Source organism: Schistocerca americana, chromosome 2 (genome assembly GCF_021461395.2).
Source record: "Schistocerca americana isolate TAMUIC-IGC-003095 chromosome 2, iqSchAmer2.1, whole genome shotgun sequence".
Taxonomy (NCBI): domain Eukaryota; kingdom Metazoa; phylum Arthropoda; class Insecta; order Orthoptera; family Acrididae; genus Schistocerca; species Schistocerca americana.
The window spans coordinates 245607977-245635322 of NC_060120.1; the positions used below are offsets into that span (position 1 = coordinate 245607977).

A 27346-nucleotide genomic window follows, 5' to 3' on the forward strand; every position below is an offset into this window, starting at 1 on the left:
TAGAGCATTACGCGATGCTCTAGTGGGAAGCGGTTAAATAATGAATATCTTTAAAAAAAGAAAGAAAGAGCTTATATCCTTTCGAAAAAAAGAAAGGAAAAGATACCATGTTCTTATTCCACTTCATATTACTCTCTCATATTATCGCCACGTATTTAAGCAATGCAGAGGATTAAAATGCTCAACGCAAATCACGTAATATTTCATTTACTGATTTATTTACTCTGATGAGTTTAGGGCGTTGATGCTGTCTCGTCATTGCACCTTGGTTCCATACATACGAGGTTGACTCAAATGAAAACCTTAAATCTGTAATGACAAATCGAAATTTCACGTCGTTATCCTGTAAGTTGGTAAGCGTGCTACAAAGAGCGTGCAGAATGGCCTGTAGGTGGCAGCATAGTGCAGATGCACACATACCGTCGCAGTACCAGTATAAAGATGGCCGCCCCACTTGCAACTTGCACCAGGGAAGAACAGCGCTCTGCTATTCGGTTTTTGTGTAGTGAAGGTGTGAATCCCATTGAAATTCATCGACGAATGAAGGTTCAGTACGGTGATGCATGTTTGTCACAGCAGCAAGTCTACGAATGGAGTGGGAAGTTTGGAAATGGTGTGACTTCAGTGGAAGATGCTCTTCGTCCAGGTCAGGCACAACAAGTTGTGACTCCACAGAACGCTGCAGCCATAGTGAAAGAAAACCGCCGAGTGACACTGAATGACATTGCAACATGTCTACAGATTAGTCATGGGTCAGCACACCACATTGTGCACGATGTGCTCCATTTTCACAAAGTGTCACGGCAGCTGACTCCTGAAATGAGAGAACGACGTGCTGATGCTTGTGAAGAACTTCTTCGGCGCTTTGAACGAGAAGGTGATGGCTTCCTTGCAAGAATCGTTGCTGCAGACGAAACCTGGGTTCACTTCCACCAACCGGAATCGAGTGTCTTCCTCATCCACCATACTCACCAGATTGCCCCAAGTGATTTCCCTATGTCTGGACCACTCAAAGACGCAATGTGAGGAAAGAAGTTCCGTTCTGATGAAGAGGTACGAGACGCAGTGCATGAGTGGTTGCGCGGACTACCAAAAGAATTTTTTTCTAAAGGAATTTATGCACTTTGTAAAGCGCTGTAGGACTTGCATTGAGCATGGGGGAGATTATGTTGAAAAGTGATACTGCTTTGTACCACTTCTGCACAACAAATAATATTTTTAAAAAATTTAAGGTTTTCATTTGACTCACCCTCGTAACATTTCTACATCACAGATCAATAAAATGATGATAATTAAAATGTTATAAACAATAGTAACAGTAGTGAAAGAAGTGGAAGTATGGTCTTGCATTTCTCTAATTCCATTTGGAATTATCATTACTGGTTGTAAATTAATAACAGCAATATTACTACTAATAACAAAAACATAGTAGTAGTAGTAGTAGTAGTATAGTAGTAGTAGTAGTAGCAGCAGCAGCAGCAATAATATTGACAAACGACTACACAGATCCAATCCTGAGTAAGGATACGACTCTGAGATAAGATGTAACGCGTTCTATGACAGGGAAATTGAGGTCGACTGTCTCAGTTAGGAACTGTGGCAAAGCAATGTACCTAGTTGTAAAACAATAGATCATTAACTTCCTTGAAGCTAGAGATATAATTCAGCTTCCTGATACCGAACACAGTATACTACCTGTTGGGAATGCAGAAGGAGGACGGCGTAGGTTATCTTCAATCAGAAAGGTTCCGAACAATTAGTAATAAAAGTATGTTTATTAAATACGAAGACATACTCAACTTAAATGACACTTCTTTTTATGAAATGTCCAGCACATTCAGACAATTGAAATTATTACAGACAATCAGACAATTGAAATTATCGCAGATTCTCTGAAATATTTAGAGTCCTGTCACTGTGTTTCTGAGTAATGTCTACGTAGTCCACAGCTGGCCTACGATACCTACGGAGCCTAAGTCTTGGACACGACGGACGAACACTGCAGCTTGTAGACTCGGCGGTAACTGGAGACTGTACACAACTCGGCACACTGAAGAGAACTGTCCGCCGTAGCTCAGTGCATCGATCAATCTCTGTCTACACACGTGATGCCCATGGGCTGGCAGCTGCGGCCCCTGGCGAACCTCGGTATAGTTCGTTCTGCCAACCCGTACAGCTGCTGCGCTACGAGTGTTTCTAGCGCGGCTTATTCTCTGGAGTCGCGAGTATCGACACCACACTATCGGGTTATTTTACTTGTTTATGGAAAATATATTGCATTTGTAGAAATTTAAACAGAAGTTCCATTCAGTACACCAACTGTTAATATCGTGCGTGACCGTTTTCGTGAATGTGCTTCATAAGTTACCTCAAATGCTGCAAAGTAGCAACTACAGATCATTCGTTACAGTTGAATTGTACCATATGTAGCTTTATGCTATTTTACCATCCGATACAGATTTCATTAGATGACAAGGCTTGCAGTCTCAGCCATTATACATAAATTTGTCGTGCTCTGTTTATACATACAAGAGCCAAATTTTTGTGACGAGGGTATACAGCATATGGCACCAAGCTTGCCTGGTTGGTTTTTTTTTTAGGATACATTGAACAAATTTAGTGAAATATCTATGCTAGCACACTCACCACATTGTAACTGCTTGTGCGATTATTTTTCATTTCAGCGAAACTTGCTGTCGCTAAGACTTTTATATCATACAACAAGAAATCTGAGAAATAAAATATTACTAAAATACTTAATACAACTGGTAACGGAACCTAACATCTTTGGTTCAGATACAAAATGAAAATGACTTCTTGCTTCAAACGATGCGGCCAGCTGACTCAGTGCTACTGGGATGCGGCTGAAAAATGTTTGCTGTCCATGTGTGCGTCTCAGCTTCAGTTCATTGATATTTTTGATAGTAAACTGAAGCTGAGATGCAGACCTAGAAAGCATTTTTCGGCCGCTTTCTGTGAGCAGTGAGTTGGCTGTACAAATTGTTTGTAGCACGAACCACAATAGCAGCAGGAGTAGTGAATAACGCCCCAGTCTGCAAGCCTCTACGACAGTTAAGTCTCATAGCTAACCAAAGCGATGCGTTGATTTGGCACAACCTCTCAGACAAGAGTGTACGACAGTCCGATGGCAATTCCAACTCCATTTGTCATGCCCGAGACCACGGAGTAGGTGGAGAGAGTCCTCGTCGTGTACCACGGGTAGATGCCGGTCTTCTTGAAGACGATGTTGACCGTGTACTTGTAGCCCCTGTAGGCGTTGAAGTACTGACCGACTGGGGGCGCGCCGTTGAGCGTAGCGTTCCTGAGCGGGATGTCCAGTTCCTGGCCGAATCTGGCGGTGCCGTTGAAGGAGCCAGACGCCAACAAGTAAGTCTGCGACCCGGAACCGCTCGCGAGTACCGTCTCGTACACGTAAATGTCAACCTCCTCTTTGTACGATCCACTCGTCCATGGACCTGTTAAAAGAACCAACAAAGAAGCTGTGATCCGGAGATTGCTGTGTATCTGGATCAGTTTCAAAAAATTTTATTTAATTGTATGTCCTGACAATGTGATCACAAGATCCTCATCTCTAATTGAAAAAAAAACACACAGGGCGAGGGAAGGGTGGCTTTTAACATCTGCACTAATAAGTCAAAACATTATGACCATTGCCCACCATGAGGTTGGATGCCGCCTGGTGACGTTGCGGACAAGTAATGCGCTATGAAAATTGTGTAAGCACAGGAGAGGTGGATGGGGGATCACCCTAGCGAAGAAATGGGCTGCATATAAGGAAACGGACTGAGATCAGCGACTTTGTCAAGGGACAGATTATTATTACGCAAAGGCTGTGAACGAGTATCTCCGGCGAAGGTGGTCGAATGTTGACGTGCTATTGACGTGAGCTTCTACGGAAAGATCCGCACCTAAAGACTGGAAAATTGCTCAAGTCACACCAACACCCAAAAAGGGAAAGAGGAGTAATCCGCTGAATTACAGGCCCTTATCACTAACGTCGATTTGTAATACGGTTTTGGAACACATACTGTGTTTGATCATTAGGAAGTACCTCGAAGAAAACACTTTATTAACGCATAGTCAGCACGGGTTCAGAAAATATCGTTCTTGTGAAACACAACAAGCTCATTATTCTCGTGAAGCAATGAGTGCTATCGACAGGGGAAGTAAAGTTGATTCCATATTTTTAGATTTCCAAAAGGCTTTCGACACGGTTCCTCACAAGCGCCTTCTAACCAAACTGCGTGCCTACGGAATATCGCATTTGTACGACTGGATTCGTGAGTAAAACAGAAGTAATATACGACGTTTCCCAAGGAAGTATTATAGGTCCACTATTGTTCCTGATATATATTAACGACATAGGAGACAATCTGATTAGCCCTCTTAGATTGTTTGCAGATCTGCAGATGATGCTGTCATTTAGTGTCTTGTAAAGTCATCAGATGCCCAAAACGAATTAGATAAGATATCTGCATTGTGCGAAAAGTGGAAATTTATCATCAATAAAGAAAAATGTGAAGTTATTCATATGAGTACTAAAAGAAATCCTATAAATTTCGATTACGTGGTAACTCACACAAATCTTAAGGCTGCAGATTCAACTAAATACTTAGGGATTGCAATTACAAATAATCTGAATTGGAACGATCACATAGATAGTTTTGTGGGTAGAGAAAACCAAGGTCGTCAGAACACTTAGAAGGTGCAACAGGTCTACTAAAGAAACTCCTTACGCCACGCTTGTCCCCCCTATTCTGGAGTACTGCTGTGCGGTGTGGGATCCGCATCAGGTGGGACTGACGGATGACATCTAAAAAGTTCAAAGAAGTGCAGCTCGTTTTGTATTATCATGAAATAGGCGAGATAGTGCCACAGACATGATAAATGAATTGGAGTGGCAATCATTAAACCAAAGGCGTTTTTCATTGCGACGGGATCTTCTCATAAAATTTCAACCACCAGTTTTCACCTCCGATTGCGAAGACATTCTGTTGACACCCACCTACATATGGAGGAATGATCATCACGATAAAATAAGAGAAATTAGGGCTCGCACAGCAAAATTTAAGTGCTCGTTTTTCCCGAGCGCCGTTCGAGAGTGGAACGTTGGAGAGACAGCTTGAAAGTGGTTCATTGAACCCTCTGCCAGGCACTTTATTGTGAATAACAGGGTAATCACGTAGATGTAGATATAGAAAGATAGTGAGACTGCTACTAGGCACTAAATGGTTGGAAGTCCACGACTCTTCACAGAACATGGGCTTCGGAGGCTTGTCTGCTCTGTAAAGTAGGATAGGTGGTGATCTGTGGCACCTCTGCCGAAAGAGGACAATGCTGGTGCACGCACAAGTGTTTCAGAGCACACTGTTCATCGTAGATTGTTGAACATGGAGCTGCGCAGAAGACCACCCCTACGTGTTGACATGTAGGGGTGGTCGATCACTGGAATCGAGTCAGCTCTTCGGGTGAATCACATTTTTGCTACACTAGGTCGATGGTCCTCCCCACAGACGTCGTCATCGAGGTAAACGGCGGCTCTGAATGTGCAGTGTTTCACGGACGCAGGCTGGTGAGAGCTGTACTACGCTACGGGAGACTTCTCCTGCACTTGTATGGGACTTGTGGCAGTAATCGAAGACACGCTGCCAGCTGCGAACCATCTTTATGCTTGATCTCTTTCCCGACAGGTGATACGATCTTCCAGCAGTATAAACGTCCGCGTCTCAGAGCTAGAACCGTTCTATAGTTGTTTGAGGAGCATTATAATGAACTCACGTTTGTGTCTCGGCGTCCAAATTCGCCTGATGTAAATCTTGTGGAGCCCATCTGGATCGCTATCGGGTGCCAACACCGCGTACGCAGGTCAGCGGCCCGTTATTAACGCTGATTACATGACCTGTGCGTAGACATCTAACGCCACATACTTCAGTAAGCCTGTCAACAAACTGTCGTATCCATGATACGCAGAATCAGTGATGAATTTCGTCCCAAAAACGGGCAAACAAGCTATCAAACAGGTCGTCACAATGTATTGACTCATCAGTGTATGTTGATGGTGAAATTTTGATTTTATGTCACGCAGCATGCCTATGAGTGCCCTTACAACATACAGTCTATTTGTTTGAAAGATGTCTGATCTCACAAGCCAAATTGTTGCGACGACTCCCCTACAATAGTAGTTTTCTGCAGTATGCAGGGTGTTACAAAAAGGTACGGACAAACTTTCAGGAAACATTCCTCACACACAAATAAAGAAAAGATGTTATGTGGACATGTGTCCGGAAACGCTTAAGTTCCATGTTAGAGCTCATTTTAGTTTGTTCTTCCACCTATGCTCAATGGAGCACGTTATCATGATTTCATACGGGATACTCTACCTGTGCTACTAGAACATGTGCCTTTACAAGTATGACACAACATGTGGTTCATGCACGATGGAGCTCCTGCACATTTCAGTCGAAGTGTTCGTACGCTTCTCAACAACAGATTCGGTGACCGATGGATTTGTAGAGGCGGACCAATTCCATGGCCTCCACGCTCTCCTGACCTCAACCCTCTTGACTTTCATTTATGGGGGCATTTGAAAGCTCTTGTCTACGTAACCCCGGTACCGAATGTAGAGACTCTCCGTGCTCGTATTGTGGACGGCTGTGATACAATACGCCATTCTCCAGGGCTGCATCAGCGCATCAGGGATTCCACGCGACGGAGGGTGGATGCATGTATCCTCTCTAACGGAGGACATTTTGAACATTTCCTGTAACAAAGTGTTTGAAGTCACGCTGGTACGTTCTGTTGCTGTGTGTTTCCATTCCATGATTAATGTGATTTGAAGAGAAGTAATAAAATGAGCTCTGACATGGAAAGTAATCGTTTCCGGACACATGTCCACATAACATATTTTCTTTCTTTGTGTGTGAGGAATGTTTCCTGAAAGTTTGGCCGTACCTTTTTGTAACACCCTGTATATGGCTATGTCGACACAAATATGTGATGTTCCTCATTGACAAAATCAGTTTATGAATTACCTTGTCATGTAGGAAGTCTGTGCAGTAAAACAAAATGAATGAAGGTAGATACCGATGTCAACACGAAGAGAGAGAGAGAGAGAGAAAGAGAGACAGACAGGCAGGCAGGCACAGAGACAGACTGGGCAAATTGTAGCTCAGTCTACGAGGTCGTGCTAAAAATTAATGGATCCACTTTTTTATGTGAAACCCCTTCAAGCTTTTTAAATAAAACAAATAATATTAACATTCTACATCTTGATTCTTCATGTCTACATAGGGCCTGTTTGTTTCACCCTGGCAACGAACATATTTCTTCCATTGAGAGACCAGTTTGTTAATACCGTCATTGTAGAATGTTTGACTTTGTTGACGGAGCTACAACCTCACCTCTGTTTACACTGATTCATCACTAGCAAAGTGAAGTCCTCGAAGGTGCTCTTTAAATTTTGGAAACAAATGAAAATCGAATGGGCCCAAGTGAGAACTGTATGTAGGATAATCGACGACAATGACCCTATGGTGTCATATGGCTGCCGATGTCGCACCGGTCGTGTGTGGTATGGCATTGTCATGCTGAAGGAGAGGGTGCTCCATGTCTGGATGGAATCTTTCGAATTCGAAATTCGATTATAGCACACTGTTTCTCACGCACCGACATATTTCTTTTAGTTACATTGCAGACTGCGATGCTGCACGCTGTAGTTGGGAGCCCTCTAGCGGCAGACGGCTGCTAATAAGTAGACATGAAGAATAATAAATAATGTCGTCTGGCACGACGGCCTGTTGCAAGTCTCTCAATTGGACTCCACTTAGAAGACTTGCTTGCAGTTACAGAATATCAATAAATTTTGTTTCATTTAAAAAAATTTAATAATGTTCAAATAAAAAGTTCGGATGCGTTACTTTTTAGCATGCTCTCGTAATGAGGAATTTATTTATTTTATCTAGTATATGGCTTTACAGACGTGTGGAAAAACTGGTAGAAGCCGACCTCTAGGAAGATCAGTTTGGATTCCGTAGAAATACTGGAACAGGTGAGGCAATACTGACTCTGGCGCGCAAATTATTCTCGGGACTGATTCTTTTTTTTTTTCTGCGGTTTTAGGGCGCTCAGCTACAGTGGTCATTAGCGCCCAGTTCTCAGGACTGAGATCTGGCTGAACCCTGAGATAGGAAGTTCTGAAATATTTAGTGAGGGTTGGAACGTGTATCGGAAAGACAGATTAGACACCTTAGGAGGTGGTGTCTTCATTGCAGTTGACAAAAATAATTATTAATTGTAAATTAAAAATAATAAATTAAAAATAATTATTAATTAAGTTAATTGTGGCGTGTTATTGCCGGCCACCAGGTTCCACTGTGACAGTTCTAGAATCATTCAAAAGGAGTCTACATTCAGTATCGTAGAAGTACCCGGATTATGCTATATTAGTCGGAGGCGACTTCGACCTACCTAGTATAGACTGGGATGTCTATGCATTCAGTACAGATTGTACAGACAAGCCGTCGTGTGAATTACTTTTGAACACATTATCCGAAAACTGTCTTGAGCACCTAAATCACATGGAAATATTTTAGATCAGGTAGCCACGAACAGACCAGACCTCATCGACGGAGTCAGTGTTGAGACAGGGATTAGTGATCATGATGTTGTCATTACGACTATGTTTCCAGAACGAGATTTTCACTCTGCAGCGGAGTGTGCGCTGATATGAAACTTCCTGGCAGATTAAAACTGTGTGCCCGACCGAGACTCGAACTCGGGACCTTTGCCTTTCGCGGGCAAGTGCTCTACCATCTGAGCTACCGAAGCACGACTCACGCCCGGTACTCACAGCTTTACTTCTGCCAGTATCTCGTCTCCTACCTTCCAAACTTTACAGAAGAAGGAGACGAGATACTGGCAGAAGTAAAGCTGTGAGTACCGGGCCTGAGTCGTACTTCGGTAGCTCAGATGGTAGAGCACTTGCCCGCGAAAGGCAAAGGTCCCGAGTTCGAGTCTCGGTCGGGCACACAGTTTTAATCTGCCAGGAAGTTTCACATCAGCGCACACTCCGCTGCAAAGTGAAAATCTCATTCTGGAAACATCCCCCAGGCTGTGGCTAAGCCATGTCTCCGCTACATCCGTTCTTTCAGGAGTGCTAGTTCTGCAAGGTTCGCAGGAGAGCTTCTGTAAAGTTTGGAAGGTAGGAGACACTGGCAGAAGTAAAGCTATGATTACCGGGCGTGAGTCGTGCTTCGGTAGCTCAGATGGTAGAGCACTTGCCCGCGAATGGCAAAGGTCCCGAGTTCGAGTCTCGGTCGGGCACACAGTTTTAATCTGCCAGGAAGTTTCATTACGACTATGGTTACGAAAGTTAAAAAGTCGGTCAAGAAGGTTAGCAGAGTATTCTTACTTTAAAGAGCAGATAAGCAGTTGTTAGCATCCCACTTAGTAAATGAATCAACTTCATTTACTTCCCGTACGATGGACGTGGAAGAATTATGGGCAAATTTTAAACACATTGTAAATCACGCATTGGACAAGTATGTGCCGAAAAAGTGGGTTACGGACGGAAAAGACCCACCGTGGTTTAACAGCGCAATTCGGAGAATGCTCAGGAAACAAAGGCAGTTGCACTCGCGGTACAAGGAAGATCGGGAGAATGAGGACAGGCAAAAGTTAGTAGAGATTCGTGCTGCTGTAAAAAGAGGGATGCGCGAAGCATTCAACTACTACCACAGTCATACCTTAGCAAGAGATCTTGCTGAAAACCCAAGGAAATTCTGGTCTTACGTAAAATCGGTAACCGGGTCGAAGACTTACATCCAGTCACTCACTGATCAGTCGGCCTGGCAACGGAAGACAGCAAAACGAAAGCTGAAATTTTAAATTAAGCATTTGAGAAATCTTTCACGCAGGAGGATCGTACAAACATACCGTCGTTTGAGTCTCGTACAGATTCCCGTATGGAGGACATAGTGACAGACATCCCTGGGGTTGTGAAGCAGCTGAATGGGTTGAAAACAAATAAATCGCCAGGTCCTGAAGGGATTCCAATTCGGTTTTACAGAGAGTACTCTACTGCATTGGCTCCTTACTTAGCTTGCATTTATCGCGAATCTCTTGCCCAACGTAAAGTCCCGAGCGACTGGAAAAAAGCGCAGGTGACGCCTGTATATGAGAAGGTTAGAAGGACGGATCCTCAAAATTACAGACCAATATCCTTAACATCAGTTTGTTGCAGGATTCTCGAACATATTCTCAGTTCGAATATAATGAATTTCCTTGAGACAGGGAAGTAGCTGACCATGCATCAGCACGGCTTTAGAAAGCATCGCTCCTGCGAAACGCAACTCGCCCTTTTTTCACATGATATCTTGCGAACCATGGATGAAGGGTGTCAGACGGGTGCCGTATTCCTTGACTTCCGGAAAGCGTTTGACTCGGTGCCCCACTGGAGACTCCTAGCCGGCCGCGGTGGCCGTGCGGTTCTAGGCGCTGCAGTCCGGAACCGCGGGACCGCTACGGTCGCAGGTTCTAATCCTGCCTCGGGCATGGATGTTTATGATGTCCTTAGGTTAGTTAGGTTTAAGTAGTTCTAAGTTCTAGGGGACTGATGACCTAAGATGTTAAGTCCCATAGTGCTCAGAGCCATTTAAACTTTTCTTTTTTTTTGCAGACTCCTAACTAAGGTACGAGCATATGGGATTGGTTCCCAAGTATGTGAGTGGCTCGAAGACTTCTTAAGTAATAGAACCCAGTACGTTGTCCTCGATGGTGAGTGTTCATCGGAGGTGAGGGTATCATCTGGAGCGCCCCAGGGAAGTATGGTAGGTCCGCTGTTGATTTCTATCTACATAAATAATCTTTTGGATAGGGTGGATAGCAATGTGCGGCTGTTTGCTGATGATGCTGTGGTGTATTGGAAGGTGTCGTCGTTGAGTGACGGTAGGAGGATACAAAATGACTTGGACAGGATTTGTGATTGGTGTAAAGAATAGCAGCTAACTCTAAATATAGATAAATGTAAATTAATGCAGATGAATAGGAAAAAGAATCCTGTAATGTTTGAATACTCCAGTAGTAGTGTAGCGCTTGACACAGTCATGTCGATTAAGTATTTGGGCGTAACATTGCTGACGGATATGGGACATCCACGTTATGGCAGTTGTGGGGAAGGCGGATAGTCGTCTTCGGTTCGTTGATAGAATTTTGGGAAGATGTGGTTCATCTGTGAAGGAGACCGCTTATAAAACACTAATAAGACCTATTCTTGAGCACTGCTCGAGCGTTTGGGATCCCTATCAGGTCGGATTGAGGGAGGATATAGAAGCAATTCAGAGGCGGGCTGCTAGATTTGTTACTGGTGGGTTTGATCATCACGTGAGTGTTACGGAAACGCTTCAGGAACTCGTGTGGGAGTCTCTGGAGGAAAGGAGGCGATCTTTTCGTGAATCGCTAATGAGGAAATTTAGAGAACCAGCATTAGAGGCTGACTGCAGTACAATTTTAATGCTGCCAACTTACATTCCGCGGAAAGACCACAAAGATAAGAGAGATTAGGGCTCGTACAGAGGCATACAGGCAATCATTTTTCTCACGTTCTGTTTGGGAGTGGAACAGGGAGAGAAGATGCTAGTTGCGGTACGAGGTACCCTCAGCCATGCACCGTACGGTGGATTGCGGAGTATGTATGTAGATGTAGATGTAGATGTAGATCTTAGAAGTTAGATTAGGAAAAGGCAAACATACGTTTCTAGCATTTGTAGACTTAAAGAAAGCTTTTGACAATGCTGACTCTAATACTCTCTTTCAAGTTCTGAAGGTGGCAGGGGTAAAATACAGGGAGCTAAAGGCTATTTACAATTTGTACAGAAATCAGATGGCAATTATAAGAGTCGAGGGACATGAAAGGGAAGCAGTGGTTGGGGAGGGAGTGAGACAGGGTTGTAGCTTCTCCCCGATGTTATTCAATCTGTATATTGAGCAAGCAGTAAAGGAAACAAAAAATGGCTCTGAGCACTATGCGACTTAACTTCTCAGGTCATCAGTCGCCTAGAACTTAGAACTAATTAAACCTAACTAACCTAAGGACGACACCACATCCATGGCCGAGGCAGGATTCGAACCTGCGACCGTAGCAGTCGCGCGGTTCCGGACTGAGCGCCTAGAACCGCTAGACCACCGCGGCCGGCAAAAGGAAACAAAAGAAAAATTCGGAGTAGGTATTAAAATCTATGGAGAAGAAATAAAAACTTCGCAGATGACATCGTAATTCTGTCAGAGACAGCAAATGACTTGGAAGAGCAGTTGAACGCAATGGACAGTGTCTTGAAAGGAGGATATAAGATGAACATCAGCAAAAGCAAAACGAGGATAATGGAATGTAGTCGAGTTAACTCGGGTGATGCTGAGGGAATTAGATTGGGAAATGAGACACTTAAGTAGTAAAGGAGTTTTGCTATTTGGGGAGAAAAATAACTGATGATGGTCGAAGTAGAGAGGATATAAAATGTAGACTGGCAATGGCAAGGAAAGCGTTTCTGAAGAAGAGAAATATGTAAACATCGAGTATGGATTTAGGTGTCAGGAAGTCGTTTCTGAAAGTATTTGTATGGAGTGTAGCCATGTATAGAAGTGAAACATGGACGATAAATAGTTTGGACAAGAAGAGAATAGAAGCTTTCAAAATGTGGTGCTACAGAAGAATGTTGAAGATTAGATGGGTAGATCACATAACTAATGAGGAGATATTGAATAGAATTGGGGAGGAGTTTGTGACACTACTTGACTAGAAGAAGGGATCGGTTTGTAGGACATGTTCTGAGGCATCAAGGGATCACCAATTTAGGATTGGAGGGCAGCGTGGAGGGTAAAAATGGTAGACGGAGACCAAGAGATGAATACACTAAGCAGATTCAGAAGGATGTAGGCTGCAGTACGAACTGGGAGATGAAGCAGCTTGCACTGGATAGAGTAGCGTGGAGAGCTCCATCAAACTAGTCTCAGGAGTGAAGACCACAACAACAACAACATGGCTAACAGAATTATACTTTTTAATTACATACAATTCGACTGATACAAAAAAGATAAAATGATATGAAACAATACAAGAAGATACATGTATATATAGATATCTATGTATATGTAATAATGAAAGCTGGAGAGGCGGCAATAGCTAAAAGAAGTCCAGATATCCATTTTCCATCATAGTTGGATATTCAAAGACTCCAATCTTTTAATTGCTGCAGGTGTGGCGTCCACGAGGTCTTTCCAAGTGCACATGAATTTTCTTCTTTGGCAGCCGTGCAAAATGTGCTCCTGTGTCTGTTACGACGTTCCGCAGTCGCTTTACTCATCATCGGTAATTTCCTATTTGTGCAGCATTGCTTTGGTCACGGCGAGGCCAGTTCTGATACGGTTGAGAGAGCTCCATGTTTTTCTTGGTTAGTTCGCTCCCTGGTGTTGGATGGCCTTATCTATTTTATCCAACTTCTTATGCGTATGGAAAGACGTCTATGATTTTTCCACTCATCTTTCAGATTATAGCTTTTTGCGGCGAGTTAGCCATTGTTTACCCAGCTTTTTCTGTAGATTTTAGTCGGAGCGTGGTGAACTGTTTAGCGTTTCATGAGATGGTAAGTCTCTGGGGCTTTTGAGTTTTATCAGTTCATTTGTTACTGCCTGTTGTCGTCGGAGAGATGAAGGGGCAGTATTGGCGATTATTGACAGCCAGATTATTGGTGTGAATTTAAGAGTTCCTCTCCCGATCCTCATGGTGTCATTTAGATGGATACCTATTTTGTTGGCATGGCAACTTCTACTCCGAACAGAAGATCAGTATTTGATGGCAGGATACACAAGTGCGTGTGCTGCAATTCTTAAGGTGTTTGCATTAGATTCCAAATAGGAGCTAACACCAACTAGTTTTATTAATATTTTATTCTTGATTTTAGTGTATATTCTATTAGTTCTATGTGTTTCCTAAATGCCAGGGATCTATCGAGAGTCACATCAAAATATTTAAGATGTCGACTACGTTGTAATTTTTTTTTTTTTTTGTTTGTTTCGACACGTTAATTCAATTCTCTGTTTGCCATTCTCCTGGTAAGGTGTAAAGAGCTGACTTCTTTTTTAGTAGGGTCCGGGCAAAGTATCCACTTTCTGTATTAAGGGCCTGTCTTTCCTAGAGCGTGAGTAAGTGTTTGTTCACCTTCTTCTACCGTACTACACTCCTGGAAATTGAAATAAGAACACCGTGAATTCATTGTCCCAGGAAGGGGAAACTTTATTGACACATTCCTGGGGTCAGATACATCACATGATCACACTGACAGAACCACAGGCACATAGACACAGGCAACAGAGCATGCACAATGTCGGCACTAGTACAGTGTATATCCACCTTTCGCAGCAATGCAGGCTGCTATTCTCCCATGGAGACGATCGTACAGATGCTGGATGTAGTCCTGTGGAACGGCTTGCCATTCCATTTCCACCTGGCGCCTCAGTTGGACCAGCGTTCGTGCTGGACGTGCAGACCGCGTGAGACGACGCTTCATCCAGTCCCAAACATGCTCAATGGGGGACAGATCCGGAGATCTTGCTGGCCAGGGTAGTTGACTTACACCTTCTAGAGCACGTTGGGTGGCACGGGATACATGCGGACGTGCATTGTCCTGTTGGAACAGCAAGTTCCCTTGCCGGTCTAGGAATGGTAGAACGATGGGTTCGATGACGGTTTGGATGTACCGTGCACTATTCAGTGTCCCCTCGACGATCACCAGTGGTGTACGGCCAGTGTAGGAGATCGCTCCCCACACCATGATGCCTGGTGTTGGCCCTGTGTGCCTCGGTCGTATGCAGTTCTGATTGTGGCGCTCACCTGCACGGCGCCAAACACGCATACGACCATCATTGGCACCAAGGCAGAAGCGACTCTCATCGCTGAAGACGACACGTCTCCATTCGTCCCTCCAATCACGCCTGTCGCGACACTATTGGAGGCGGGCTGCACGATGTTGGGGCGTGAGCGGAAGACGGCCTAACGGTGTGCGGGACCGTAGCCCAGCTTCATGGAGACGGTTGCGAATGGTCCTCGCCGATACCCCAGGAGCGACAGTGTCCCTAATTTGCTGGGAAGTGGCGGTGCGGTCCCCTACGGCACTGCGTAGGATCCTACGGTCTTGGCGTGCATCCGTGCGTCGCTGCGGTCCGGTCCCAGGTCGACGGGCACGTGCACCTTCCGCCGACCACTGGCGACAACATCGATCTACTGTGGAGACCTCACGCCCCACGTGTTGAGCAATTCGGCGGTACGTCCACCCGGCCTCCCGCATGCCCACTATACGCCCTCGCTCAAAGTCCGTCAACTGCACATACGGTTCACGTCCACGCTGTCGCGGCATGCTACCAGTGTTAAAGACTGCGATGGAGCTCCGTATGCCACGGCAAACTGGCTGACACTGACGGCGGCGGTGCACAAATGCTGCGCAGCTAGCGCCATTCGACGGCCAACACCGCGGTTCCTGGTGTGTCCGCTGTGCCGTGCGTGTGATCATTGCTTGTACAGCCCTCTCGCAGTGTCCGGAGCAAGTATGGTGGGTCTGACACACCGGTGTCAATGTGTTCTTTTTTCCATTTCCAGGAGTGTATTTTGAGTCGCTGTCGCTAGATCGTCGACGAACCGAAAACTATGGAATCAGTGGCGACTATGTCGCTGGTGTACAAGGTACAAGGTAAACAAAAGCGAGGATAGAACCGATCCCTGTGGGATACCGTTCTTTGTGGTGTAGAATTTACCCGCAGTTTTTTAGGGATATGCAACAGAGCGATCGCATAGGGTCAGTCATAGAAAAAGCAGGTGGCAGACATAGGTTCATTGGTAGACTACTAGGAAAATGCAGTCGGTCTACAAAAGAGTTTCTTAGGAGCACACAAGTGCGACCCATGCTGCACTATTACTCAAGTGTGTGGGATCCGTACCAAATAGGACTAACAAGAGATATTGTATGTGTGTAAAGAACCGATGTACAAATGATCACTGTTTTTGAGCCATGGGAGAGAATCATGGAGACGCTAAAAATCTAAACTGCCAAGCACTTGAAGATAAACATAAACTGTCCTTCGAAAGCTTACTTGCAAACTTTTAAGAACCAACTTGAAGTGATGGATTTAGAAATATACTCCAATCCCGTATGTTTCGCTCCAGTAGGGATATGAGATTAATTACAGGTGTGCAGAGGTGTTTAAGCAATAATTCTTCCCAGACTCTACATGTAACAGGCAAAGATTGTGGGACTAACCAGGGATCGAGCCCCGAACCTTTGGAGCTCGAGCTTGGCACTTAATCAATTTGCCACAGATTCCGTAACGACTGAATACTTTTCAGATACTTCGAAGCCATTAACTCTGTCCCTACCTGAGCTCCAGAAGTTGAAGATCTGCGACGGGATGATGATGGACGTTAGGTTGACTACGGAGGCAAAGTACCACGTCTCGTTGTGAGGTCCTGACGTCGAGCTGTAGAGCAGGTCGAAGTCCTTGGGGCTGCGCACCACCTCCTCATAGCGCGGATACGGCGCCACTGTAATAGCAAGAGCATACTTCTCACCTCATCCGTTGAGAAGGTCAAAGGTAGACCCTGGAAACATAACTTTAAAAATTCCAGAAGGTATGTAAAGTGTGTACTGCTTCTGCAATCAATCATAACATTACTCTATCGTCCTTCATGATCTCCATAAAAACCTCAAACATCTGTCTGTGTCCATGCAAAGTGCTTTGAAATTGATTTAATTCGTTGTTTTGAATTCGCGTCCCACTTGTCTGTTGGTGCCAGCGCTGATCACGCATTCCTGGCGCGGGGAGGGTACACGTGACTGGTAAGAATGTCGAATACAGCGCCACGCCTTGGTTAGGAGTGGCGTTGGCTGAAATGTGTGTCGAGTCGCAGGCGAGTGAAGCAAGCGACATCAACTTGGCCAGCACTGGAGGCCATGGACAACAGCAGACAAGACTTCTCATACACTGAGGTGACAAAAGTCTTGGGATACCTTCTAATATCGTGTCGGACCCTATTTCGCCGCCGACCGCAGCGGATCTAGTCGCTTCAGTCCGGAACCGCGCTGCTGCTACGATCGCAGGTTCGAATCCTGTGTCGGGCATGGATGCGTGTGATGTCCTTAGGTCAGTTAGGTTTAAGTAGTTCTAAGTTCTAGGAGACTGATGACCTCAGATGTTAAGTCCCATAGTGCTCAGAGCCATTTGAACCATCTGAACCTCTTTCGCTGGGCGTATTGCAGCACCTTGGCGTGGCATGGACTCAACAAGCGGCTGCAAGTCCCTTGCAGAAATATTGAGCCACGCTGCTTCTAGAGCCGTCCATAATTGCGCAAGTGTTGCTGATGCAGGATTTTCTGCACGAACTGACCTCTCTATTGTGTCCCACAAATGTTTGATGGGATTCATGTCTGCGATCTGAGTGGCCAAATCATTCTCTCGAACTGTCCTGAATGTTTTTCAAACCAATCGCGAGCAGTTGTGGCCTGGTGACATGGCGCATTGTTATCCATAAAAATTCCATCGTTGTTTGGGAATAGGAAGTCCTTGAATGGCTGCAGACGGTCTATGATCGGTTCGGTTGGACCAGAGGTTCAGTCCATTCCATGTAAATACAGTCCACACCATTATGGAGCCACCGCCACCTTCCACAGTGCCTTGTTGACAACCTGGGTTCATGGCTTCGTGGGGTCTGCGCCACACTCTAATCCTACGATCAGCTCTTACGACCGGCACGCCTTCCCTCTCGGGAAGCAGCGCGTTAGACGGCGCTGCTAACAGGGCGGGCTAAGTGGACATGACTGCACATTGCTCACAGTAAAATCTTGCAAGATAGCTTCTTTCTGATTTGATGGGGATGCACTTAAAAAGAATATCTCGTTGTAGAAGGGACACATTTGACAAAGGCAGTCCATTTTCCTAAGGTCACTGGCGTTAAAGAAAGTGTGATGTTTAAAGAATTCACCGTGGCCTTGCAAGAACTGAAAGAATAGTTTTATAAATGTTTTGAGGATATTGTCAGTCTTCCATCTCTTTTCGAACTGTTTTCGAGAACATTTGCCATTTCAAGTTGAAGGCACCCCAATACATGTATGGATGTAACTAATTGACAAGTAACATAATTCCAGTTTCAGCGTCTTTTTTTTTTTTTTTTGTTAAAACCGTCCAGTACGTCTAATTGCTCTCCTCAGGTAGATTTCCCAAGTTTCCATAATGAGGTGCCAAAATTGGTACAATATTCCGATCCACACAATTCACAATTATGTTAAAGATCTTTCTCGGTTATGAAACTAAATAAGTCAGTTATGAAAATGTTAAACATGGCTGCGAAACAGTAACTACGTACATCCGAAGACGTTCAAAAATCAGCTAACCAGTTGCCCTTTGAACTAGGTATCCATATTTGTAAAAATATCTTCTTCAGAAATAGTGAGCCTTGTTACATCACGTGATGGTACATTCGATTAGATGAAGCCGAGCCGCTCTTTTCATATATAAAATTGACAAAATAAGCTTATTTTGTCAATTTTATATATCAATCTCTCGCCCAGCGCGAAGTCCCTAGCGACTGGAAAACAGCGCAGGTGACACCCCTATATACGAAGGATAAAAGAACGAACCCGCAAAATCACAGGCTAGTGGCCTTAACTTGAGATTACTGCAGAATTCCTGATGATTTTCTAAGTTTGAATACAACAAATTTCCTTGCCACGGGAAAGCTTCTGTCCACAAATCTACCCTGATTTAGAAAGCATCGCTAGTGCGAAACTCAGCCTGCCTTTTTCTCATTTGATATCCTGCGAACTATGGATGAAGCGCAAGAGGCAGATCTCATATTGCTAGATATCCGAGAAGTGTTTGTCATAGTGCCCCAATGCAGACTGTTAACGAAGGTAAGAGCATATGGAATAAGTTCACAGATATGTGAGTGGCTTGAAGGCTTCTTAAGTAATAGAACCAAGTACTTTGTCCTCGATTGCGAGTGCTCATCAGAGACAGGGGTATCGTCGTCAGTGTCCCATGGAAGTGTGCTACGACCCCTGTTGTTCTCTATATTGATAAATGATCAGACGGACGGGGTGAACAGCGATCTGTTTACAGATGACTCTGTACAGTATACGAAATTGGTGTCGTTGAGTGATTGTAGGAGGATACAGGGCGGATGAGTAGTATATTTGGGGTGATGAATCGCATCTTTCACTAAATGTAGAAAAAAATCAAGGTTAAAGCAGACGAGGAGGAAAAACAATCCTGTAATGTTCGACTACAAGAGGGGTTATAAGAATTTTTTTTCCTTCTTAATTTCTAGCGAATCCCAGTTTCTTGCCTTAACTGCGTAGGCAACTTCCCAAAGATATTTGATACAGAATACAGATTCCCCACTCTGAACATTAGGCAACGGTTCATTCCAGTTTTCCTCTTCATCAGAATCACTCCAAGTGGAAGCTGTAACGTTACTGTTGAACAGGCCGGATTAAATGTTGTGCTAGGGTCTCGAATTAAGTTCAGGTTCCATGGGATGATAACAAGTTTCATTTCTTGGTATTGATATCTAGGCCCATTAATTACTGTGTTCTCTAATTACGTCGATTAGTTGTTATAGATCCTCTGTATCATCAGCAATTACGACAACACAGTCATTACAGTGGATATTGTTGATCCACTTTCTGTTCATTTCTAAGTCTGATATCCCTCAGCCCTGTGTTGCCACTCACCTGATTTGTCTTGAGTTGAAGACAGCTTATACGAAGTTACCCACACAGTTTCGTTGCAGTATACGTTTTCAAAACATTGTACGTTATTCTGAACTACAAAACCGAGCGGCTACATTATTTTATGATGCTATATGCGATCAAAAGCTAATTTATTATCTATAGCAGTTCTGGACAATATTTTCGTTGCAGCTAATGCCTTTCTGGTACCCAGCATCTGTCTAAACCTAAATTGTGCTCCTTTTATCTCTTTGTAATGTTTCTTCTGTAGTCTTTAGCGTGTTTTTAATTTATAACTCCTAATATAAGATTATGATCTTCTTATTTGAAAAAAAATAACGATTATTCGAGGTAGCGAACTGTCTTATAAATGATATTAAATATGTTATAACTGGATATAAGACCTCTTCCGTCTAAAAGTTTCACATCAGAAACTATTATCACAAGTCAAAATCAATTTAAATATGAGAAAATTACTCTCCCGCTGACCAGTATTACATTCTAAACCAGCATGATTCTTTTCACGTACAGCATTAGAACTGTCTGCATCTGTATTGCGTATGCCACCATACGGTGCATGGCGGAGGGTATCTTGTACCACCACTAGTCATTTCCTTTCCTGTTACCTATGTAGTAAGAGAAAAACGACTGTATGCCTACGTGCGAGCCCTGTTTTCTCTTGTCTTCGTGGTCCTTACGCGAACTGTACGTTGATGCTAGTGGAATTATTCTGTAATCAGTCTCAAATGCCGTTTCTCTACATTTTCTCAACAGTGTTTCGCGAAAAGAATGTCCTCTTCCATTCAGGAATTCTCATTTGAGTTTACGAAGCATTTCCACAATACTTGCGTGTTGTTAGAACCTACCGGTAACAAATCTAGCTGCCCGCTTCTGAACTAATTCGATGTCTTTCTTTAGACCGACCTGGTGAAGATCCCAAACACTCGAGCAGCTCCCAATAACGAGTCGCACCAGTGTTCTATACGTGGTCTCCTTTCCACATGAGTTACATTTTCCTAGAATTCTCCAAGAAACTGAAGTCCTCAATTCTCCTTCTCTATTACCTTTCTTACATCCATGTTCCGTTCCCTATCGCTTTCCAATGTTAAGACTAGATATTTAATTGACGTGGCTGTGTCAAGCAGCGCACTACTAATATTGTATTCGAGCATTATACACTACTGGCCATTAAAATTGCTACACCAAGAAGAAATGCAGATGATAAACAGGTATTTATTGGACAAATGTATTATACTAGAACTGACATGTGATTACATTTTCACGCAATTTGGGTGCATAGATCCTGAGAATCAGTACCCGGAACAACCACCTATGGCCGTAATAACGGCCTTGATACGCCTGTGCATTGAGTTAAACAGAGCTTGGATGGCCTGTACAGGTACAGCTGCCCATGCAGCTTCAACACGGTACCACAGTTCATCAAGAGTAGTAACTGGCGTATTGTGATGAGCCAGTTGCTCGGCTACCATTGACCGGACCTTTTCAGTTGGTGAGAGATCTGGAGAATGTGCTGGCCAGGGCAGCAGTCGAACATTTTCTGTATCCAGAAAGCTCCGTACAGGACCTGCAACATGCGGTCGTGCATTATCCTGCTGAAATGTAGGGTTTCGCAGGGATCGAATGAAGGGTAGAGCTACGGGTCGTAACACATCTGAAATGTAACGTCCACTGGTCAAAGTGCCGTCAGTGCGAACAAGAGGTGACCGAGACGTGCAACCAATGGCACCCCATACCATGACGCCGGGTGATACGCCAGTATGGCTATGACGAATACACGCTTCCAATGTGCGTTCACCGCGATGTCGTCAAACACGGATGCGACCATCATGATGCTGTAAACAGAACCTGGATTCATCCGAAAGAATGACGTTTTGCCTTTCGTGCACCCAGGTTCGTCATTGAGTACACCATCTCAGGCGCTCCTGTCTGTTCAAAATGGTTCAAATGGCCCTGAGCGCTATGGGACTTAACATCTGTGGTCATCAGTCCCCTAGAACTTAGAACTACTTAAACCTAACTAACCTAAGGACATCACACACATCCATGCCCGAGGCAGGATTCGAACCTGCGACCGTAGCAGCCGCTCCTGTCTCTGATGCAGCGTCAAGGGTAACCGCAGCCGTGGTCTCCGAGCTGATAGTCCATGCTGCTGCAAACGTCATCGAACTGTTCGTGCAGATGGTTGTTGTCTTGCAAACGTCCCCATCTGCTGACTCAGGGATCGAGACATGGCTGCACGATCCGTTACAGCCATGCGGATAAGATGCCTGTGATCTCGACTGCTAGTGATACGAGGTCGTTGGGATCCAGCACGGCGTTCCGTATTACCCGCCTGAACCCACCGATTCTATATTCTGCTAACAGTCATTGGATCTAGACCAACGCGAGCAGCAATTTCGCGATACGATAAAACGCAATCGCAATAGTCTACAATCCGACCTTTATCAAAGTCGGAAACTTGATGGTACGCATTTCTCCTTCTTACACGAGGTATCACAACAACGTTTCACCAGGCAACGCCGGTCAACTGCTGTTTGTGTATGAGAAATCGGTTGGAAACTTTCCTCATGTCAGCACGTTGTAGGTGTCGCCACCGGCGCCAACCTTGTGTGAATGTTCTGAAAAGCTAAGCATTTGCATATCACAGCATCTTCTTCCTGTCGGTTAAATTTCGCGTCTGTAGCACGTCATCTTCGTGGTGTAGTAATTTTAATGGCCAGTAGTGTAGGTTTGTTTTTCCTACTCATGTGCACTAAGTTACATTTTCCTAACTGCCATACATTACGCCAACTAAAAAATTTGTCTAAATCATCTCGTATCCTCCTACAGCCACTCAACGACGACACCGTGCCTTATACAATATGGTCATTAGCAAACAACCAGAGATCGCTGCTCACTCCATCCGTCACATCGCTGCCGTAGGTAGAGGAGAGGAGCGGTCGTTACACACCTCTCTGGAGCAATCCTGACGATACCCTTGTCTCTGATTAGTAATCGCCGTCGAGGACAACAAACTGGATTCTATTACTCAAGAAGTGTTTCGGCCACTTACATATCTGGGAACCAATTCCGTATCCGTGAATCTTCGGTAACAGTCTGCACTGTAGCACCGTGTTAAACGCTTTCGGAAAATTAGGAATATGGAATCTGCCTATTTTCCTTCATCAAGCTGATTTTATAAATCTGTTTTGATTTGTAGACAGAAGCTTTTCCGTTCCAAGGAAACTGGATATTTAGGCAACCTCTTCCCACGTATCCTACAGTCGCACTATTGCTGAGGATAGATGTGTTCTACACGGGACGTTAAAGGTCGGCAAGCGTTGGACAGCCGACTGTATCGGACAAGAGATAATTCTGAACTATAGCACTAGTGACAGCACCTGACGCATCACTAAAATGTGAGATATGGGGGAACAAGGCCACTCACATGATTTTGAGTCAATGCAACAGAACTTTTCGTAGTGGCAATTTATCTTTCCCTATCTAGTTTCTTGGTGCACTTGGGCGTGTTGAGTTTTGTTTGCAAGTAAGTAACATCACATTTTTTGTCTATCTTTAAATATAACTGGTATTGTTGATTATATTTCAGACTTTGACAATGATTAACCCAAGTAATAAAAACGAGAATGATAAGCTATCAGAGCAGTACGTTTGGGTTGTATCTGACAAAGCAATTTCGGAGCGTACCGTAAAAAGAAAACAGATAACACATAAACCGCTAAGGTCACTGGTTCTAATCCTGCCTCGGGCATGGATGTGTGTGATGTCCTTAGGTTAGTTAGTTTTAAGTAGTTCTAAGTTCTAGGGGACTGATGACCTCGTAAGTTAAGTCCCATGGTGCTCAGAGCCAATTTGTTTTGAGAGCATAAAATCTGTTTTAGGAAATAATATGTTTTCTGTGGTGAGGTTGAGTATGAACAGTTAACAGTGTTGTACGATCGTGGTAAAAATTTAAATAGGCAGCTTGTGTCTTTCAGTAAAGATGAGTTCTTAAATCCAGTGTGCACACAGGCCGATTAAATGAAAATAAGCATCGGTTCAATAAAAGAAAAATTAAATCTGTGAAGATTAGTACTAGGCCTATGATTTTATGATAAGATGAAGATATAATGCCGAGGACGGCTGAATCCACGAGTTTGCAACAAGCAGTTGCAGGTTCCAGCACCGAAAAAATCGATAGATACCTAGACAAACCAAGCGAGTTGATGGACTGGCTCAAGTTTATAAGCATTTACGATCCAGTTAAAACTTTTTGCAGTAAAAACTTCTTTTCTATACACTACAATTTAATATCTGATGCAGTCCTCCAAAAATTAAAACGACCAAATTGCGAAGGGTGAAAAAATACTTAAAAATAAACGAAAGTATATTCTTACTACACAGAATTTTATAATTCTATTACTGGGAAAAAGAAGCTTCGCTTCACATCACTGAGACATTCCAGAACATTCTCGAATCTTCTGGAAGATTCTAAGTATTGTGGAACATTCTCCAACATTCTGGAACGTTCCAGAACGAACGTTCTGGCCAGCAGGTCACTGCGGCACACAATTTCCAGCTGTTTCAGTGACTTGCCATAAGAATTCCAATAGTGTGATATCCTCTTTTGGCACCCACAATCTTCGAACTGCAGTTCTGAACCGAAACCGTCTTCACGATGGGGCAGGGACTGCTATCGTACCATATCGATTACAGCGACACGCAAGGACAAGCTACACTTCCATTTATGATATACACTAGTTGATTAAAACTATCTTGATACCCTTATGTAAAGTGTAATTGAGCACTAAATGTCACGAAAGGTTGACGCACCAGTTTTAAGAGAGGCATGGAGCATTGTGTTGTCAGTAGAGTAGAAATAACACCAGAATTTGTCGGTCACGCGTGCTGATTGACATCGAACGAGGACGAGTCGCCTGTTGTCATCTGAGGAAAAAATCCATCAGGGACATTTCAATCCTTGTACAGCTGGTGATGTGATGGTGAAGAGGAAACGCGGAGGAACGACCAAAGCTAAACCGAAACCAGCACACCTTGTTTAGTGACTGACGGACCGTGGAGCATCGCGGAACGTGGTTGTAAATACCGTATCATATCGACAAGTTGCATAGTACTATCAACGAGTGTGTGTAGGAAATCAAAACTAATGAGCTACAGTGGTCGAGCATTCCTCACACGCAACACATTGCTGTAGTCAGATGTAACGTAAAGAGCGACGCCACTGGACTGTGGATGACTGGAAGTGAATAATTTGGAGTGATGAACCATGCTGTATCCTGTGGTAATCCGATTTTAGCATTCGGATGTGGTGAATGATATCATGCCATCAAGCGCAGTGCCACAGTGGAGTACAGAGAAGACAGTATTAGGGTATTGGGGTGTTTTTCGTGGTTAGGGTGTGGTCCCCCCTCAAATGGAAGGATATGAACACATTCTACAAGACTGTGTACTACATACAGCAGAGGAACAATTCGGAGACGATGACAGTATCAGTATGACAGAACACCTTGTCATAAAGCGGCATCTGTGAGGAAATTGTTTATTGACAATAAATTCCTGAAATGGGCTGGCCTGCCCAGAGTTTCGACCTGCCCGCAAGATAACATCTTTCGGATGAGTTGGAACGTTGACTTTGCTCCAGACCCTAGTGTCCAATATCACTACCTTCTCTGGTTTCGGGTGTTGCATAAGAGAATGGACTAGCTTTTATCTTTAAACATTCAGACACCTCGTCGAAAGTGTCCCAACTAGGATTCTAGCCATCACAAAAGCGAAGAGCGGACACACACCATACTAATATCAACTAATAGATGTCCGGATACTTTCGATCAGACAGTGAAAATGAAATGTTGTGTGGCTAGGGCCTCCCGTCGGGTAGACCGATCGCCTGGTGCAAGTCTTTGTAGTTGACGCCGCTTCGGCGACTTGCGCGTCGATGGGGATGAGTTGATGTTGATGAAGACAACACAACATCCAGTCCCTGAGCGGAGGAAATCTCCGACCCTGCCAGGAATCCAACCGGGGCCCCTGTGCATGGCACTCCGTCGCGCTGACCACTTTTTTCCTTGATCTAATTTTGTTCGTTATTGTTCGTTGTATTTGTTCGGGGCGGACGTCCCACGACACCTGTTCAAGTTCAACGTTGATCCGTTCACTCAGTTGTTTTTTACTACAGGAGGCAGCTAACACGCTGAACGAAGTCGCTGAACTACCTTGCCGGCGCCAGTCAGCTATCGAGGTGAACATCATCAGACAGTGCATATTGACTAAGTAAGGTATCTTCATGTGAAGAATGTTCAATACAACTTCAAAAAATATTGCGTTTTGGAAAAACTTACTGATTCGATAGTACCCGACATACCTGTCATATAAACAGCACTGTAGTTCCATTGCTAAGTTTGTGTCTCTCTTACCGAATCCTGCAGCAACCAGCACAAGTGCGAAAACCAGGCTCTTCATCATTGCGGCTGGAAGCAAATACTTGACAGATGCCGTTCTGCGGTCTCCTTTATACGGTGCTACTATTTCCTTCTGCAGCGGAACAAGATTATCTCTAAGACCTTACCGACGAACTAGGTCGTAAATGTTGCGTACTACCTTCGTCACACTATCGGATTACTTTGTGACATACGGCATTAGTGTTCCTAAAACAAGGTGGAAACTGCAGCCGAGTGCTCGCACTACACTACGAGATAAGTGACGTAAACATGTTTTTGGAATCGCTGTGCAAACTCGGTGAGAAGAACAATGCCGCTCTAATGCTGGAAGAATCACTAGGTACAGCCTCTTCGTTTCCGAGAACAAATCGTAGCGAGAACCATTAAGGTCGTGACATTTTCTAAAATTAGATACTATCTGCGCAAGTTTTCTTTGACGCTTTCGAAGAGGGACAGTGAAGGATAGTGAGGCGCAGAGCAAGGTACCATAGGAGAGGGTGGGGGAAGGGGGGGGGGGGGGGTTCACTCTGCACTTGCCTCATACTGCGCTGCCAACCAGCAAAAGTGGATACGCAGAGTGCACACAAGACACAGATTCGAGTGGGCTGAGGGTGAAGGTGGTGTAGGAGAGGAGGACATGAGGTCGGGACACTTCTCCCCCCTTCCCCCAAAAAAATGTTTAGTAAAAGCGTTTATATGAATAAGTTCACATTTTGAATTTCCAATTTTTTCCATACAGTATTATGAGAACTAAGAGTCTCGAAAATGGGAGTTCTATAAAATTACAACCTCAGTTTAACAAAGGACACTGGTCAGCCACCCTCCAGCAGGTGAGCCTACGCAGACTGGTTTTCTGCCTGCCTGCCTGCCCTTGAGAAACATTCCAGCCAGGAAAAGGCGCCATTCGCACCCTGACCAAACCTACTGCCAGCAACAAATGTGACATATTTTGGGAGGCAGAGGGAAGTCAATACAGAAAGAGATAGATGCTACACTAAGAAAAGAAACAGACAGACTGACTTTCCCACACTTAAGTGAAAATCTTCACTCATTCTATGCTAACACTGACATTGTCTGCAGACTTGTGTTCACCATCTTAGA

The 27346-nt window shown here is 44.2% G+C and overlaps 1 protein-coding gene across 1 annotated transcript; it reads right to left on the minus strand.

Annotated features, from left to right (window-relative positions):
* Nucleotides 1-1495: 1495 nt before the first annotated feature.
* Nucleotides 1496-26270, minus strand: LOC124596059. The gene is made up of 3 exons (XM_047135035.1): nucleotides 26222-26270; nucleotides 16439-16603; nucleotides 1496-3476 (listed from the first exon to the last, which is right to left on the minus strand). The coding sequence occupies exons 1-3, from the start codon at nucleotides 26268-26270 to the stop codon at nucleotides 3121-3123; spliced, it is 570 nt and encodes a 189-aa protein (XP_046990991.1). The 3' UTR covers nucleotides 1496-3120.
* Between the last annotated feature and the right edge of the window lie 1076 nt (nucleotides 26271-27346).